This window comes from Augochlora pura, chromosome 4 (genome assembly GCF_028453695.1).
Source record: "Augochlora pura isolate Apur16 chromosome 4, APUR_v2.2.1, whole genome shotgun sequence".
Classification (NCBI taxonomy): Eukaryota; Metazoa; Arthropoda; class Insecta; order Hymenoptera; family Halictidae; genus Augochlora; species Augochlora pura.
In genome coordinates, this window is record NC_135775.1 from 12,208,634 (window position 1) to 12,226,577 (window position 17,944).

The 17,944-nt window shown below is 38.3% G+C and overlaps 2 protein-coding genes across 4 annotated transcripts in view; one reads left to right on the plus strand and one right to left on the minus strand.

The window, feature by feature from the left end:
* Window positions 1–17,944, minus strand: part of Dop2r (dopamine D2-like receptor) — a 334,074-nt gene that overhangs the window by 40,752 nt on the left and 275,378 nt on the right. The gene's annotated exons all lie outside the window — the stretch shown is intronic.
* On the plus strand, window positions 15,049–16,600 carry LOC144468724 (uncharacterized). Of its 3 annotated transcripts, none has more exons than XM_078178399.1 (3): window positions 15,049–15,277; window positions 15,351–15,429; window positions 15,501–16,600. In XM_078178399.1, the coding sequence occupies exons 1-3, from the start codon at window positions 15,274–15,276 to the stop codon at window positions 16,291–16,293; spliced, it is 876 nt and encodes a 291-aa protein (XP_078034525.1). In that variant the 5' UTR covers window positions 15,049–15,273; the 3' UTR covers window positions 16,294–16,600. The 3 variants fall into 3 exon arrangements, with proteins under 3 accessions (XP_078034525.1, XP_078034522.1, XP_078034524.1); XM_078178398.1 differs by having other exon boundaries at window positions 15,061–15,429; window positions 15,501–15,802; window positions 15,890–16,600; XM_078178396.1 differs by having other exon boundaries at window positions 15,049–15,429.

The following is a 17,944-nucleotide window of genomic DNA, read 5'->3' on the forward strand; positions in this document are numbered from 1 at the left end:
TTCTGGTTCTGTTCAACTAATAACTACGTATAGAATTTGTTAAACTACTTCTTTCGTTGAATTTATACAAGGAAAAATGTTTCACTTGTACGGAACAAGAATATTATTCGTGTTATGGGAGGCAAATTTTCGTGTGATACGATTCTCTTATAACACGATTTAGTAGAACGCGTCATGAGTTGTCGCTTTAGTCAGTCAGATTTTATAACAGAGCAATCGGTGCCAACAACGTTTCTCTATAGAAAGGTCAACGAAATCGCGAACGTAGTATTAAACTGAGCAATCGTAGTCTCGTTCAGTGATAAACGCTGGCGGAATCAATGGAGTGAAATGAGTTGGGCAACTTCTGAAACAATCCGCGTACACCTTCGGCAATCGATTAATAGGTCGTGATGACAAATTTCGAGGGTCGGTTCGCCTGACGGCGCCAGTGTTGATCGACTACCGATTGGATTCAAACAGAATTTCCTCGAACGCCCGCCACCGTTGGTTAATTGGAGCGCGTTTGGAAACGATACAGCCGCCGATTATCGAATCGAAGCCGCCGACACGAGGCGACGCGACGGTGGCTGACATCTGTTCTCCCTTTTTGTGTTTTCTCTTCCATTAAAAACTCCAGAAAATAGATCGGCCGCATTGTTATTCGTTGGTCGTTGACGATCAATTATCCGGCGTAGTTCGCGCGTTAGGAAATAGCTCGTCGAGCGAGGCGCGCGCGTCTATTTCGAAAGCGCGTCGATGTGAATCCCCTCTTGACAAGGGAGACGCGTTACCGAGCAACGCGCAACAGAGTTATGGCTCATTTAACCCGATGCTGCTGGGGAGTCGGCTGAAGGGATTCAGATACGAGGGCACGGCTAAAATAAGGCACCAGCTGGAAGATGCAGGGCAGACATCCTTCGCGCCTCGCTAGGACCGTGCACCTTGTTCCCGAGTTTCTTGCAATTTGTTCCCGACAGCGTTATTAATACTAGTTATACTCGTAACGCACGTCGCATAAAGCACAACCAAATGATCTGACACGACCCCCGAGCGAAGCAATTGGTCGACGAGTCCTTCCGCCCCGGTAACAGGTCTTGTTTCAATCACGGCGCTAACAAGTCTTCTTCTTGCTTTTCGCAGATAGTCTCACCAGTTTTTCTCTGCCTACTTTGCCAGTGTTGGTAAAGATAAGATTTCTGACGCGGTAAAATTTATTCAGAAGGTGGGATGCGTCAAGGGATGGTCGTTTAATCCTCGTTCGTTTAACTCTCCTACGGTATTGATAAAAACTTGCACTGATTTGGGCTAAAACCATATGGCATATCTTTTGGAACTGCATTATAATACGTTCTTAAGCTTATTATATAAAAGGATATAATAATTAATATGAAAGTAATATTCTTTTCCAAAATTACCAAAATGAGAAAGAGGGACAAAATAATGAGGAATCGGAAATAACAAATCATAAATTATAAATTATGTGTGTATAGATTTTACAAATGCATTTTTTTTACATTTTGCGTATATGCACTAATGTCAATAGTTAATGAGAAATATTTGAATTTTGCTGTGTCGTCGGTTTTTTAGGTATATAATTAAGCAGTGAATAAATTCGACTCCAATAAAGAAGGGTCAATGTACCGTCAAAGAAAGAATAATAGTTTTAATGCATAATATATATTGATCAAAGAGTAAATTACTGTTGTATTCATTATGTTCTGTAATTTTGTTACAACTTTTTAACGAAGGAGAGTAGATTTTCCTCAGAAAGGATGCCAGTGAAGGAGTGTTCCGGTATGACATTAATATGTTAAAAACTAATAATAAGCTACTTTGAAGTATCTCGTCCAGCAACTTCCTAAACAATTTGTTTCGTTCTCAAAAAAGAAACAAAAATAGTTCAGGTGGTTTGTTTTAAGTGCCTCATCCAAAATAATGGCTTACTCTGCATAAATCTATATCCAGAGCAGCTTCGCTATCATCCCGAAAATTATGGCTGCCCCTCTTCACTGCTAAAGAGGTATTACAAATCATCCGGTGTATCACTCAAGTGAAACTTTAAGACACATAATCTAAACAACTTCCGGCTTACAGAATTTCTATACCACCCTAACATTTCAATATTTTTTGGCAACTTCGTATGAATTTTCTTATCATACAAAGTTACCAAAATTAATTAAAAATAAGCTTCCAAATTAGAGCATGTTTTTATAGAATACATTCTACGTTGAACTCATTTATAATTCATATCACTATTTCAATATAGTATCATTATTTTATAAAACAAGCGAAAATGTTATTTAACAAGTATTGGGTTGGAGGGAAAGTTCTGTCGTATTTTAAATAGGCAGGTAAATTTTCTTGTAAATGAAAAAAACATCTGGCTAGTGAGTCATTGGGAATTTTTTTTGTTTTTTTACCTGCTTTATAATATAAAAGGAGTCCTTTTTTACCGTTCATCATTTACTTGTGATATTTAAAGTGAAAAACATGTCAGTAGATAAAGTGCATTTACGACACTGCATTTTGTATGAATTCCAAAAAGGATGCAATGCATCGGTTGCATGTAAAAATTTATGTGCGGTATTTGGAAAAGATATTGTAAATGTTCGTACTTGTCAAAGATGGTTTAGCAAATTTCGTTCCGAGGATCTGAGCCTCCAAAAAAGTGATCGATCTGGACGACCACCCCCACGATCGATAATGATGTTTTGCGATCCATGTTGGAAAATAATCCATATTTAACAAGTCGAGAAATTGCAAACGAGTTTGGCATTCATCATACAACTGTTGGAGATCACAATAAATCGCTTGGGTTTGTGTTAAAGCAAAGTATTTTAACTTTTTTTATGAAGAACACAATTTTGGACGACATAAATGTTTTCATATCGTAAAAGCTGTTGGTTCGCCGATAATTGGAAATTTCTTTAATCCAGCCACGCGTGTCCATGATGCAGACCGTTCCATTTTCCACGAAGGGACATTGGCCGTTTAGATCTCACCGAAATCCGAAATTGCGGCGTCATAGGGACCGGTGGGTAATGGTGTCACAGCCGTACCTCTGACCGAAATTGACCGTACCTTTGGACACCAATACCCCGAAGGGAGCTGGGAAAGGCCAAGGTAAAGCGACACTTCCGGTCGATGTAAGCCTCTTCGCAGATATATGCATAATCGAGGCATTTATAGCCGGTGTATCGAGAGCTATAATTAGAAGCCGAGGGAGCGGGACAAGTCGACCTTAAATTATTCCAACGACCTTGCCTGGCTGATGTTAAGGGAAACAGTCAAGGAACAACGCCACTATCAATCCTTCTCGTTGCTCCCGCGGCCCGCTTCCGCTCTTTGGTTACTGTTGCGCTGAATTATGGATCACGTCCATACACGTGCGTGTCGATAATTCAGGACCAGACCGGAACAAGACTGCCAAAACTTTGTCGCGTTACGGCCGTGTCCGATAATATTTACTTTATGAATATCCCGTGGCAAGTATTAGCAACCGGCAAACTCCTGAATACGTGACTCTAAACATGCATGCTACATCCCATTAAATGGAATTTCGTTTAGTCCTCGTTTGTTTCGGTCGTTCAGTTATTTCCTTGTTTCCCATCCTTTGAGGTCGAAGTCCTAAGAATATTTCTCTCAGAAAACTAGATTTCGTATCACAGCCTTAAAGAATGGAAAGAATTGGTAATTTACCTTGCTATTTTAAGATGTATATCACTAAGTTATATGCTTATAATTTCGAGAACAAGATGTACAGAGTTCTGATATACTCTGATTAACAAAAAATTAATATATCTCCAAATATTTTATTAGGTCTACAACTAAGTTCTCGCTGTTTTTTTTATGAAAACGCAACTTTATTGTGAAAAAATTGTTACGAATTCAAAGTATTGCGCATCGCTAGCTACAGCTCTTGCCCATCTTTCTGGCGGAGTTCGAATACCGTTGCGATAATAGTCTTCATCTTTTGAGGCTATCCACGAATCAAGCTATTTTTTTGATGTCTTCATATGAGCGGAATTGCTGACCAGCCAGACTATGTGCCATCGAATGGAACAAGTAATAATCGGATGGCGCAATGTCTGGGGAATATACGTCCGTTTCCACGTAGGTTTTAACGAGTTTGGCAACATTAGACCGAGCGCCGTCATGCGTCGTCCCTTGGCTTCAAATCATAAGGAACCCAAGTTCCTTGCTTTTGTATCATTCCCAACGCATGCAGTCGCTTGCAAATGGCTTGCTGGGTAACTCCTAATACTGAAGCGAGTTGTTTTTGCGTTTGACAGGGATCTTCCTCAAGCAATGCCTCCAATTCAGCGTCTTCGAACGTTTTTGGCCTTCCGTCACGCGGGCGATCATCAACATTGAAATCACCGTTCTTGAAGCGACGGAACCAATCACGGCACGTTGTTTCACTTAGAGCAGCATCTCCGTAAACTTTGTGGAGCTCTCGGTGCGCTTCAGCCGCCGTTTTCTTCGCCGTTTTCTTAGAAATAAGAAAATCAACATTTCCCACAAATGACGATTATTTGGCACAAAACCAGACATCTTCACACAATCAAAAGTGTATGACGCCAAAACAAATTCACTGACGTGTTAACGGGGGTTGTTTGCCAGATGTCTAAGCTTGGTTCATGATGTTTTATGTCTAAGCACCTTTTGCTGGAGCTATTTATAGGCAAACAGCGAGAACTTAGTAGTAGACCTAATAATAAAATGTGTGCTGATGCTAACCGTTATTTTTAAGAACGTCCTTCAAAATCGGTCTATTATGAATTTTCTTCTTCCAGAAAAACAGATATAGAAATTACCAATAAATTATAGACGACTCTGGTTTTTAATCCTAGTTTATATTGCAAAATTTTAAATATCAAAATTATTTTAAATTCATAACAAGTGAATTTTATGCTTTTAGAAATTGTATACTCAGTTTCATGCTACCAAGAATATATACTACTGTATGAAATTCATTTCATAATTGTTGTTGTTCAGTCTATTATTACAAATTTCCATGCTGAATTTAGCGTGGTTCTAAGTCCCCTTTTACCCGCTTGCGACAATGGCCGCTGGCGAAGTTGGATATTAACATGTCGCTGACATGAATTACATACTCGAAAAAGTAGATAGAATAACTTATGACGAACAATGAATAATTCGAATAGAATATTCGACTAAAAGGAATTCATTCCGATAGTAATTTTAGATGAATTCGAAACAATCCGAATAATACCCAAGTCTGGTCTAAAATCCTCTTTGTTGGGGGAGAATTGAGCCTTAGCGAATCTCAACAGATGCTATTTAAAAACAAGCCTATCTTCGTCCTTGTGACGTGAATCTTCATAATGAATTTTAGAATCTAAAAGTTACATTGTGGTTTTGCAGTTTTTAATAGTTATATTTAGTTAGGCACTTCTCTCTACAGTACTATCAGTAAATGTGATCGGAACGATTTGCAAAGTGTTAAGAGCGTGATATATAATAACATGCGCGACGGTGGATATGCCAGTTAAATCTTGCCGCTATATCTCACGGTTCCCATTGGTCGTCACGGAAGAGAATAATAGATGGCCACGGACACAGTGGACAATAGGGAGCGACGCGATATCCGGCATGTCTTGGACATGGCAGCGTTATTTCAGTCGAATATCAATACCGGGAGATTAATTAGTAATTGTCTCGGGTATTTCGACGATTCCATTAATTCGACCGAATCGATATGCAGAGGAATCCGAAACCGGAGGTCCCGGAGGTTCTCCGAAACTTCGTTGGCGGGAGCAAAAGTGAATTGCCACTCGCTGCAACTTGCATCTCAGCCAGTGCTTCCTTTAATGCACTCCGTATAATCTACTCGACGGTCGTACATAATGCAGATCTGTCGGTCGCCCAGCACGGAGCAGGTTGCACGGGACATCAAGGACACGGCAATACACTCTACATTGTCGGGGCCGCGATATCGAGCGCTCGAGAGATCGACAATGCTGCTATTAAATTTCATTGAAATCCCGTCGCCGGGCACCGGGAACTTTCGGAACCACGCTGAACCGATACAAAGTCAAAATGGTCGTTCCATTGACAAACGGGTAACACCAACGGGGAGGGGGGGGGGGGGCGGACATTCGTTCTTTGCGGTTTGCTTCGGCCGTTTGTTGGATTTCACGCCGATCCTGACGGGAACGTGAAATAATGGAAAACGTCGTTCCACGTCCCAGCAAACATTAATTTCGAGAACCTACCGGAATCCTCGATTTTTAACGAGCCACTCTATTTCATAGGTTCCGAGAGCAGCTGCGAAGGTTTCTGCTCGACAGCCGTTTGGAAAATGAAGGCCGCGGCGTTTTTTCCCGGGGAAAAACAGTTCGGTGTTCGCGCTGAATTTAATGACCAGGATCGATACCGGCGCTGATTGGATGTCCCGTTCGACCACGTGTGTGTGCCACACCGATTAAAAAATAGCTCGGCTCCCGCGGGATTTCTGGTTGCAGACCGGTTTCCCCGAGTATTCATAAATTAACGATATTCGTCGGAATGCAAATACTTCGGGAATAATTTTCCCCAATGGAATGTGCATAGGTGCAACGAAGTACTCGTGATCTACGACAGTGAACTATCAATTAAGCAATTCCGAATTTATAATGTTTCATTTTATTTTATTTTTATCTCTGCTTTTTCTTATTTATAGATCGTTTAAACATAATATTTATTGTAAATCGATTTACTAGTTTCGTACATGTTCCGGTTCTGTTTCACCATTGTGTGAAACTGTTTCAACATTAATGTTGAAATTTAAAACATTATCTATTATATAAAAATAAGTCGGGTTTTCCTTCCTGACGCTATAACTCCAGAACGCACGAACCGATTTCCACGGTTTTGCATTCGTTGGAAAGGTCTCGGGCTCCGTGAGGTTTATAGCAACCAAAATTCTGGAAAAATTTCAACAGAAAAGCAGGAAAACAGGGAAAATCATTTTTCACATACAGCGCCATCTCTGATACATAGCATGTACTACAAACCAATATGGTTTATAAAACAAAAAAAATAACTTTTCTTCATCTTTTAATCCCCAAACGAAATATTACAAAAAACGAAGCCATCTGGTGGCGAAACGGAGTTCGCCAGGTTTGCTAGTATCATTTAAAACATTAATGTACCATAAAGACAGTATAAGGACATCGATGATAATATATGAGGACAGAGGAAACATTATGTATATTTCGTTCTTAAACCATAGAGTAGATCAACCCCGAAGTCTTGTAAAAAGAAAGAAAAAATCTTTACCTTTTTATATAAATTGGCATTTGCTTGAAACACCGACATGTTCCCAAGGCATCATGGTTTTAAGGATGACTTTAACCTATCGAACTTTCGTGAATCGCAGATGTAATCGTTGTCCTACTACATACTTCACTCGAAATCTGCACCAATCTCGTAGACATTCTTTCACCATAAAATGACACAAAGCAGTACATGTTGTATCATCGGAAGAGTTAGTGTCTTTTTACGTCAGACAGTAAAGTTACGAAGACGTAAAAATAAACCAAACGAAACCGTTAAAATTTTACGATTCGGCAGTCGAATTATTTATACGACTGAACAAGCTCCGATATTCCGTAAAATGGATCGTAAATTATAATGACTGGTGTGCTGATTATACATAAATACTGTTAATCCTGCGCAATATCCAGTGAAACGTATCAACGATAACCCGTCCGATTGCGTGAAGTTATACAAAAACCTGTAAAAGATAGGTTCAATTAGGAATACAGCGTAAATGTTGCTCCACGCAGGCAGTCCATAAACTGTTAAATTAGTTGCGACTAGTAATCCTTTTTTGCGAACAGGAATATCACTCGATCGGGGTTTGGTGCTGATATGAAACACCGGGGTACGGGATTATTGGAATCACATGGATGATGCCCCTTGTTTTCTATCGCGACTGTATTCGATCCCGGTTGTTAATTGGTGAAGGGCTCGGAACGTGAAAGGAAAAATGGATTTTCGAGAATTGGAAAAGCCACGGTTCCTCTGTGGGCGCCCAAACGGTTTGCGCCGGGAAAGATGCAGCGGGAATGCATAAATGGTCACACAGCGCGGTGCATTCCGCCAACGACCTGTCGGATTCCGCACAGTTTTCGATCCACGGATCCGGCGAGCGAACCGCGAATTACACATGCAAACTTCTCGCCAAATGCATTCGTGTTACACAAGTGAATATTAACTCGTTTGCAGTTTCATTCGTGTCAGCTAGCCCGGCTCTTATTTACCGTGGACCTATGATTTTCTTTCCACAAGTGAGCCCCTCTGCACGAACGAACACATTGCTTACCAAACCAGTATTTTTCTACGCTATCTAAAAACATAAAGCATATCGACAATTGAAAAATATTTACGCAACGGAGGCAATAAATCATGTTTCGTTGATTCTGAAATTTCAGAAGAAAAAGAAAGGTATTCGTTCTGGTAACGTGAACAATATCGAATATTTTCTGAAGTTGACGATGGGTAATTTTCGCCTTGAGGAACGCATGAAAGTGTACCACTTTTTATACGACTGTTAACTTGCTATCAAATGCGCCGCGTCGTTTCAGTTGTTTATCGTACTTAAACATCGGAAGAAAATACGAAGTGCTAAATATTCAATGAGGTGAAAATAGACGGAGTTCTTTTACGAGTTGCTCTGAACACTTTCTTCCGACACTATTTCATTATTCACGCAATGCTTTTCTTGGTTCGCGTATTTAAAAAGGACAGTTTGATTCCAGTGCTTTCCTAAATAGATCAGAATATTTTTGGAACGGCTTGGATCAATTCTGAGTAGAGACAATCTTTATTCATACGAACTAGTATACCAATTTATTTATTAATTTATTAATTGAACGCCACTCTCCAAGATCTCTTGTCATTCTTCTTTCTTCATCCTCTTCTTTCTCTAATTCAGCAAAAATTGAGTTATGCCGGATAAGCGTGTTTCAATAAAAGCATCGCTATCGAACGATTCACAGCTACGAGACCGATTTAATGAAATGGCCCCGGCATAATAGAAAGTAAACACTGTCGCAAAGTTTCATGATTAAAGTGCTGTAACAAAGTTACCGGTCCTGTTGCAGTGTCTCCCGAACGCGATTGGCAAAGTTGGAATCTCCATGATTGTGGAGCATTTGTCCTAGGACTGCGAAAAAAGTCGATTCGAAGTTTCCCGATTCGCTGTATCATCTTTCTTTTTCGTCTGCGGCGAAGCCTTCTGCGGTTCGAACCAAAGTACTCCTGGTCCCGCCCACGATTTCCCCTTTCATATAATATTTCCATTGTACCCTTTGCGGAACCATCGTTTGAATATCAATTAGGGGAACGAAATGTTCTTTTGCATATTCAGTCGGACATAAAGAACATCTCGCTTTTAATCTCTAGGAACGTGACCAATAATCAGCAAACCTCGCGGAAATATTTCGAAAATCTCGCCTCGCGATGCGCCGTGCGTAATTCAGACAATGAATGGCGGTTGCGACAATCAGAGATTATGCGATCTGGGATCATGTTCATTGCTGCGTGCCCCACATGATAAACACTAGAACACAGTGCACCGTATTGTCTTGTTAATATCCAGGCTGATGCACATGTGCATCCGCAGCGAAAACACTGTGCTCCAATGTTGTTTTCCTTTCAAACAATGTTGGAAGAATTCCTACATATTCCAGGCCACGGACTTTGTGCGGAAAAATAACACTGTTTCAATAGAAAATGAAATTCTGAAACGAGCGTAACAACGTGCAAAGTTGACGCAAGATAGTCATTGAAATATGTGCGGTTTGCATTTCGGTAATGGTAATTTGTGCTAATAATAAAGAAGCGCGTTTAATTGTAAAATTTCAACAGAATAAACTGTTTGCCATTTTGCCATTTTTTATTGTTTATAATCAGTTACACATTCCATTTGCTTACTTAGAATTAGCAGTTGCCACACGTTCGAGGTAATTGTTACTACTTAAAATCTGCAATTTTTATTTCAAAACGTGTTCAATAAAACTTTTGTTTGCTCGATATCATTCACAGAAAAATTGCTGTTCACTTTTTAAAATTTTTTGTGCATTCGTTCGGTGTTTCACGAATTTTTTATAATATTTTAAATCACGTTTTCGAAACAGTTGAATCTATAAAAAAATGTAGAATTATGCTCGCGAATGTATAAACTTAGTAGTACTATGAATCAGTTTATTATTGCCCTTGCCCTTTTCGGATAAGTTTCTGTTGCAGCTATCTAGTTACATTATTCGTTTTATATTCAATCTATAGTTATGAACTTGGTAGTAACCCTTAACCGCATTATTACTTACTGTCAGTTATTGCTTTGTTTTATAATAACTTGATGAGTTAATAGAGAATTATATGAACTTTTAAATAATTCCGTTAACAGGTTAAATTGGTAAACCGTAGGATGACAAAAGGGTTTAGTGACCAGATGGGAAGCCAGAAACATCATAGTTTCCACTGAGAAGAAAGAAAAGAGTTTATTAAATACACAAAGGGAGATTTGTGTATCAAAAAATTAATTTGTTGTCAGATTTATATCTAAATTGATTAGGTTACATATCTGCAATAACTTTTTTCGTGTAAAAAGCGATATTGTATTAATATAGTAAATGAGTAAAAAAAGGTAGATACTTAAATTTTATTAGAAAAATTTATTTACAAAGAAAAAGCATATTTCGGTAGAAATAACTACTCCTCTTCACACAATGCTTTCTAAAACGACTTTTTTCCTTCCTAATTCGGTAAACAATAAGCGTAAACAGTCAAGGCCAAGACAAATCCAGCTTAGTTGATCTACGGATAAAACAGTCGCCCGGAGAACGAAAGATGCGGATACGATTTTCGATTCCGATCTATCCGATCGGTCGACACATTTTCTCCTATATCTCCGAATTGGTACGTGCGGTCAACGATCCATTGCAGCGGAAGTTTGATCCTCGATGGGAGCAACGAAACGTCGTTGCCGTTGTCACGGTTCGAAATGAAGGACTTAAATAAAGAACGCAGAAATTTCTCGTGGCGTTCGATCCGCGCGACCAGACTTCGTTTACTTGTCCCATTAATTGCGAGTCGAGCAAACAGAAGTGAACTTTGAACGGGACTCGACGGAAAATCGGAAAAAATTAATTAAAATCCACGGCCGGAGCTCGGTGAAGCGTAAAGGATCAACCTATGGTCGTAAATGAAACCCGGTGAAGAGGGCCTCGGACCTTGGGTACAATTCTTCCAACTTGAATCCAATATCTCCGTCGAACTTTCACAGCGGTTCTGGTCTCTGGTCCTTTCATTCATCTTGTCGCCCTTTAGCAAACTTTTTCCCGTCGGGTCACCCTTAACAGGCGCTGTCCTATAGGGGCGCTAAGGGAATCGCTACTCCCCTCCATCGACACCCTCCGTTCGCTCGAAACTTTCCGACAAAGAGGTCATTAGGACCTCGTTTGAGCAATTATGAACAGACTGCTTTAAGAGAACAGGTGTATACGCTACGATTTAAGACAGATTTCCGGCGCGGTTGTAATTACAGAGGAGATGAAAGAAAGATCTGAAGTAGAAGTTCTTCTTCGGGAGTTTCATTCGCCCAGAAAATCAGTTTTCAAGGCTCGGAGAGCTGCTAGGGCCCTGGTAGCTGAGAAATCCGTTGCCGGCTGTTTCTTCTTATTTCTGATATTAACCTTCCACCGTCATGTAACATTGAGTCAGTCACGTAGCAAGCGTTTCAAACGCGACTTGACAGACATAACTGTTACCCGTTCCTTTGTGATCGAAACACAATACTGGTTTTCCGTTTTTAATATTTGCCCCTCAACAAACTGTTTCCGTTGAAATAACCGCGACGATCGCGGTAACGAATATAACCGTTTGAGCAAAAGTATGTCCCGAGAACATCAATGTTGCTGGTGCAGTTAAATGAATTTAATTCTTTGCCCGAGAAAGAATACGGTAATTGCTCGCGCCCAGTTCATTATGAAGCAACGAAGCGAATAAATAATTCGCGTCGATATCAATTTCGCTTCGAATTAAACGATTCTACCCGCGTTCTCCATTCGCAACGGGGTCACGCTCGAATACTTTGTCCGTGGTTTAAGCTGCTCGCTAAGGAACTCGATCGTAGTAATTACCGTCGCTGCTAATAAGGTAGGATGGAAAATTACTGTTGGCAGTGGCGTTACATGCCACGATTCTTGGCCCGGGATAATGGATGAAGCGGTCAGAATGCAAGGTACATAGCCGGGATGCATTTGGCGCATCACTACTCTATCGTTTTCTATCCAACGGGCCCCGAAATGAGGCAGCAACGCTTCATAGCACCGATCAATCGATTTGCATCCATCACATATACTTTGTATAATACTGATTACAGGTTAAATCGTCTCATTAAAGCCACGATACTGCTGTGTCCACGACTTTATAATCGAGTTTTCAATGTTTACAAAAACTTTAGTCGTACTTTCATATTTTCCTGACGATAATACAAATTTTTCATTTAGAATTTCATTTTCATTTCACTTAGCAATTATTTACATTATTTGAATGCGATGTTAGAACTTTCAGCAATGACTCCATTGGATATTATTGATCAGTTATGAGTTGACTGTGGATTTTAATTTTATGTATCAATTCCACATGTAAATTCATGAAATGTTAGGAAGCACTTATGGTCGCAAAAATATTCAGACACTTTTTAGTTTAATAGACAACGATCAAAAATATTTTCCAAGAATTGAAATTGTTTGAAATGGAAACAAAATGACGAACTCGCATTCTTGAACTTCTTAAGGCAAACTACAGACATTGAAAAATGTAAAAATGTTTCCAATCCGCTATTTTCACGAACTTTAATCGTTTAAAACTCATAAGAACGGCAATCAATTTGAATGAAAGTTTCAGCCTGAGTATCAATTACTCAGGTCTTCAAAATACATTATTTAAATTTTTGTAAGAAATAGAAGAGTTAAAAACGTAATTTTTGTATCAATCTTATCGACTGCAATTTTTGCAAAAATATTTTTACGCTTTATCTAATAATCTAGTCCTGCCATCATCTTGAATATCTAACATCTTATTCTTGAAAAGTTATTCTGTTTTATAAGTGTCCAAATTTTTTCGTAAATAACTGTACAGACATCGAAAGCTAACAGCATTTCAAATTTACTATCGATACAATTGATCGCTCAATTGGCAAAAGAAATTGTTCTTCGAATTCAATTTTTAGAAAGCAATAAATGAACTTTTCTCGAGAGTTATCGTTGTCAATCAACGTCCGATACTTCACCCGTTTCCGCAACGATGCCAAACTTCCGTCAAGCCCTACCAGGCGTCGAGTGTCAGCACAAATACAGCTATCGATTCGGAAGAACAGGCGGAGATGCGACGAGCGGAGTCTTATTCTGGAATCTATCCAGTCGAAGCAATCTCTCCCACAGCACGCCAAGGAATTATTGCGAGGCCTTTTACACCTAGACATTCCTTGCTAAACGCTCGGTCAAGATCGGCATATCGCACAGCATGACGTTTATATGAACAATCGAAACAAAAAACATAACTTCTAAGCTAAGTAATTTTTCACCAAAATACCTTAATAATTTATTCCAAAAAGTTATTTTTATTGTTCATTGATTAATAAACTCTTATGTTTTTATAAATACTAACCGTACAAAGCTATTGGTCGTTTATGGCTACATATTTGTCAAATGACTCTGAAGGCCAGAGCTTTTCGCAAGGAAAGATTTTATAGTATTGAAATGTCCCGACTGATGAATATATGAAAATAAGAGTGCCAGGATAGGATATTTTGAAAATAAATTGAACTTAATTATTTCATTTCGTGTTAATTATAATATTGCATATAACTATATGCAGTATAATTATAATTATAACTGCAATATAATTATAATTATGCTTGAAATATAATTATAATTATTTTCTATAAAGATTATATAGTTAAATCTCCTGTTCGTAGGGCAGTAAAGATGCGTTGTAAACTAACGCGTTATTCAGTCCTTTTAATATTTAGCATTCAATTGCTGAATATAATTATTTAGACATTTCAACATATCACAGATGTATTGTAGTTTTGAATAGATATGAACAACGACATTTTTTAATTTTGTCCATTGACAGCCGCACTATGTGACTGCTCCAATTTGTCGAAGGTTTTTAGCTTCGTGCGTTTCGGAGCTATGTGACCACCGCCACTTATCGTCTGGCGAGTCTAATGAGGTAATCAGGGCTGATAAGAAAAATATCCTCGAAAAAAATGGATAATGAACCGGTAGGCGATAGAACAATGCCAAGAGTCCTTAAAGGTCCACGTATGGCCGCTGTGCCATGAAACTAGCGAGAACGATACAACAGCGATACAAAGTCGAGATTTATCGATGTTAAGTGTTCTAATATTAAGATTATTCGTTGAATCGACCGCCTTGCGCCAGCTGATCTCGCCTCTCATGATCACCGTTTTCGTTAATAATTCGTAAACAATGGCGTGGATTGCATTTACGCTAAAAGTTACCTCAGGAACCTCTCATTTCTTAGAGTTACAATCATTTTGATACATCCTGTATAACAGGTGCTTCATCAACAAACAATGCTACACAAGGATGTTTATATTGCTATAAAATAAAATTAATAAAGAATCAGGATATTAGTCTTCGATGTGCAAAGTACCATTACTTATCGTTCCTTGGTTTGCTAAATACCGACTCTAAAAGAGCAATTTGAATGTTTGACTTTCATAAATATTTAATTATTTCAGCGTTTTTCGTTTATTACGTATGTATGGGGTTGGCAACTAAGTAATTGCGGAGTCAAAATAAGAAGGGAAGTTCAAATCGTTTGCTTAAAAATATAAGTTTATTCAATTAGGCAAATCAATTTTGACACTGCCTTTCGTTCAAGGCTTCATTTTCATATATTGTATATAACATAAAAATCGTGGGCTGTTCTTCCGTTTATGGTCCATCTCAGAATTCGATGAAATTTTGAAAATAGGTTCTTTTTTCACTAAAATGACGATTGCCAGAAGGATTTTTGGCGACTCGAAAAAAATTTTTTTATCATTTCAATGTCGCGCTTTACTTTACCGACTGACTGACTTACCGACTTTGTACTTTATGTTCGTGCTGTGCGCATGCGTAAGTATGATGCAACAGTTTGTCAAGTGCTTTTAGAGTTGTATAAGTCGTATAGTTTAACAATGAGTCATTTGAATTTGTTTTACATTGTAAAAAAAATGAATGATTTCACGTCAGCACTAGAATGGGTGAGAGAACTTGGGTTAATTCCTACTGAAAAATATTGTGGAAAACATAAGAATAAAATGATGTATGTTGAAGTCAGAGGAAGACTAGGTCGCTTTCGATGTCGTAAAATGGGAAAATATGATCATTGGATTACAGCTGCACATAATACATGGTAGTTATTACTTGGTTCATTATTATTTTTATTATTCTATATGGTAGAATTCTAATTGAAAATTTTAATAGGTTTGAACGATGCCATTTAAGCATTGAGGCTTGCATGATTATCACTTATGGTTTTGCGTGGAAATTTTCATTCGAACTAATGCAACATGAGTGCTCTATAGTTGAAAATGAGACGGTTTCCTCGGAAACGATTAGCGACAGATTTTCATTCTGCAGAGAAGTATGTACTCTTGGTCTTGATAGACGATACGAGATGGAAGGTTCAATAGGTGGTCCTGGTGTTATAGTAGAGATTGACGAATGCAAAGTTGGACGGAGGAAATTTGAAAAAGGGCGTATACGTGAAGGAGTGTGGATATTAGGTGCAATTATTGTGGCCAATAATTTTATTTTTCTGAGCGAATCGAGCTTTAATAACTTTGATTTTAACACATTTGTTATCAATGTAGGTATGATAGAGCGAGGAGGGAAGAAATATCGGTTGGAAATATGTCCCGACAATAAACGTGACGAGATTACGTTAATATCTCTTATTAAAAAACATGTAGAAGTGGGTTCGGAAATTCATACAGATTGTTGGAAGGGATATATGAATTTAAAAGATCATGGTTATATCCATAAAACTGTGAACCATAGTACAAATTTCGTAGATCCGGATAGTGGAGCGTACACACAAAATATTGAATCATCGTGGCGTGCTTTGCGAGCTCGTCTAACTGGAGGTGGAATCAGAAAAGATTCCCTTATAGATCATATGTGTGAATTTTTATGGCGCTATGAGGTTAAACAGGCTGGCAAAGATCCATTTTTACAATTAATTGACGACATTAAATATATATATTCTGGAAATTAATGTAAAATGTGTAGGATTATTTTAAAAGAGTTATATTCTACGTGTCTCCGTGGAAATAATAATTCAATAAGACTGAGCACCTTCTTTTAACAACAACAAAATAACAGTTTGGGCTGTTCTTCCGTTTATGGTCCATCTCAGGTTATGTGTCTCAGGTATGGTAATTGAAGATATTCTATATAAAATAAAAAGTCGATAAGTCGGTAAGGTAGAGTGCGACATTGAAATGATAAAATTTTTTTTTCGAGTCGCCAAAAATCCTTCTGGCAATCGTCATTTTAGTAAAAAAAGAACCTATTTTCAAAATTTCATCGAAGTCTGAGATGGACCATAAACGGAAGTTTCGCCAAATCGTGCTTCCTATGCTTGCTTTTTTGGAAATAAAATAGTATGTCTAAAAAATGCGTTTCTTGTTCTTCCATCTCCAAACAGTGATAAAAACGAAACTAAATAACTAATCGATACAATTTTCTTACTAAATAGAGAATGAAAGTCCAGACAGTAAGAAAACAATATAACCTAATTACTTTGAACACGTTAATAAAACAAAAGAATGTGCTACGACCATCTATTAATAAAATCCGCAATCACCTAATTGCCAATCCAATAGTACTATATATTATGTTAATGTTAGGATTCGGGAAACAAAAGACGCGGTACCATCGTTGCGTCAGGACGATAAGGAAAAGATGTATTGCGATCAGCTACCCAGCAGCCAGCTCAAAGTAACCTTGAGCGTGGGCTGAGTCTGTGTTCCCTCATTTTCGTTCCCGAGACGACCGTAGACGCGATTACGCTTCGCACGTAGAAACGTATAAAACGTCGGTGTCGATACGGCACGATAGGATATTTCGAAATTAGAAACGTTATCGATCGTCGGAAAGAAATTGGCTCGTAAAAGTCGCCGGTAGAATGCAAATTGATCTCTTTCGAATCGGAGAATAATTGTGACAGAGTGCCGCGGGCGTTCGCGTAATTTCAAACGAGCACTTCGAAGTTCCGTTGATTTACGCACTTTGAGGACCGTTTATACTAATCGTTGACGCCTTGGGATTGCTAAATCGATCTGATCCGGATTGATTGCATCCTGCTGCGGGAACTATGACATTTAAGGGTACAGCTGCACTGCGATCGAGTCAAAACGTTTAAAGTAACTTGCATTCAAGTTTATACTTACTGGGCTCACGTAACGAATACGTATATTATATTATCAGTCGTGCTCATTTATTTTTAGCAATATGTATTAGCATATTTTTATAGAAGCACAATTTGCGTTACAAGTTCCAGTTACTCTCCGTTATAATTACTAAATTATAGAGGATTATAGGTATCAAAATAGAAAGGTACCGAGGTTAAGGAAAATTAAACAAAAATGTATGTCTTTCACGTAAGAATTATTAAATTAAAATACGCTCGTTAATACGATCGTAAAATACGATCATTAAAATTAAAATACGCTCATTAAAAATTTTCGAATTCAGTTAAATCATATCCTTTTCACGTCCTCTTCGATGGAATTCGTGAATCAAATTTTCTTTTGTAAAAGAGTATAAATTTGAAATGGATCTTTTCTCTCGGAAATGTACCTCGGTAACCCATACGCGTTGAAAATGCAGGAACGCAGTCTAGGCATTTCTCTCTGTTAGTTTTT

Coding starts and splice junctions, on each gene's coding strand:
- LOC144468724 (XM_078178396.1), top strand. CDS start 15,146: ATGCGTAAGTATGATGCAACAGTTTGTCAAGTGCTTTTAGAGTTGTAT. Junction 15,430..15,500: donor ACAGCTGCACATAATACATG/GTAGTTATTACT, acceptor AAATTTTAATAG/GTTTGAACGATGCCATTTAA.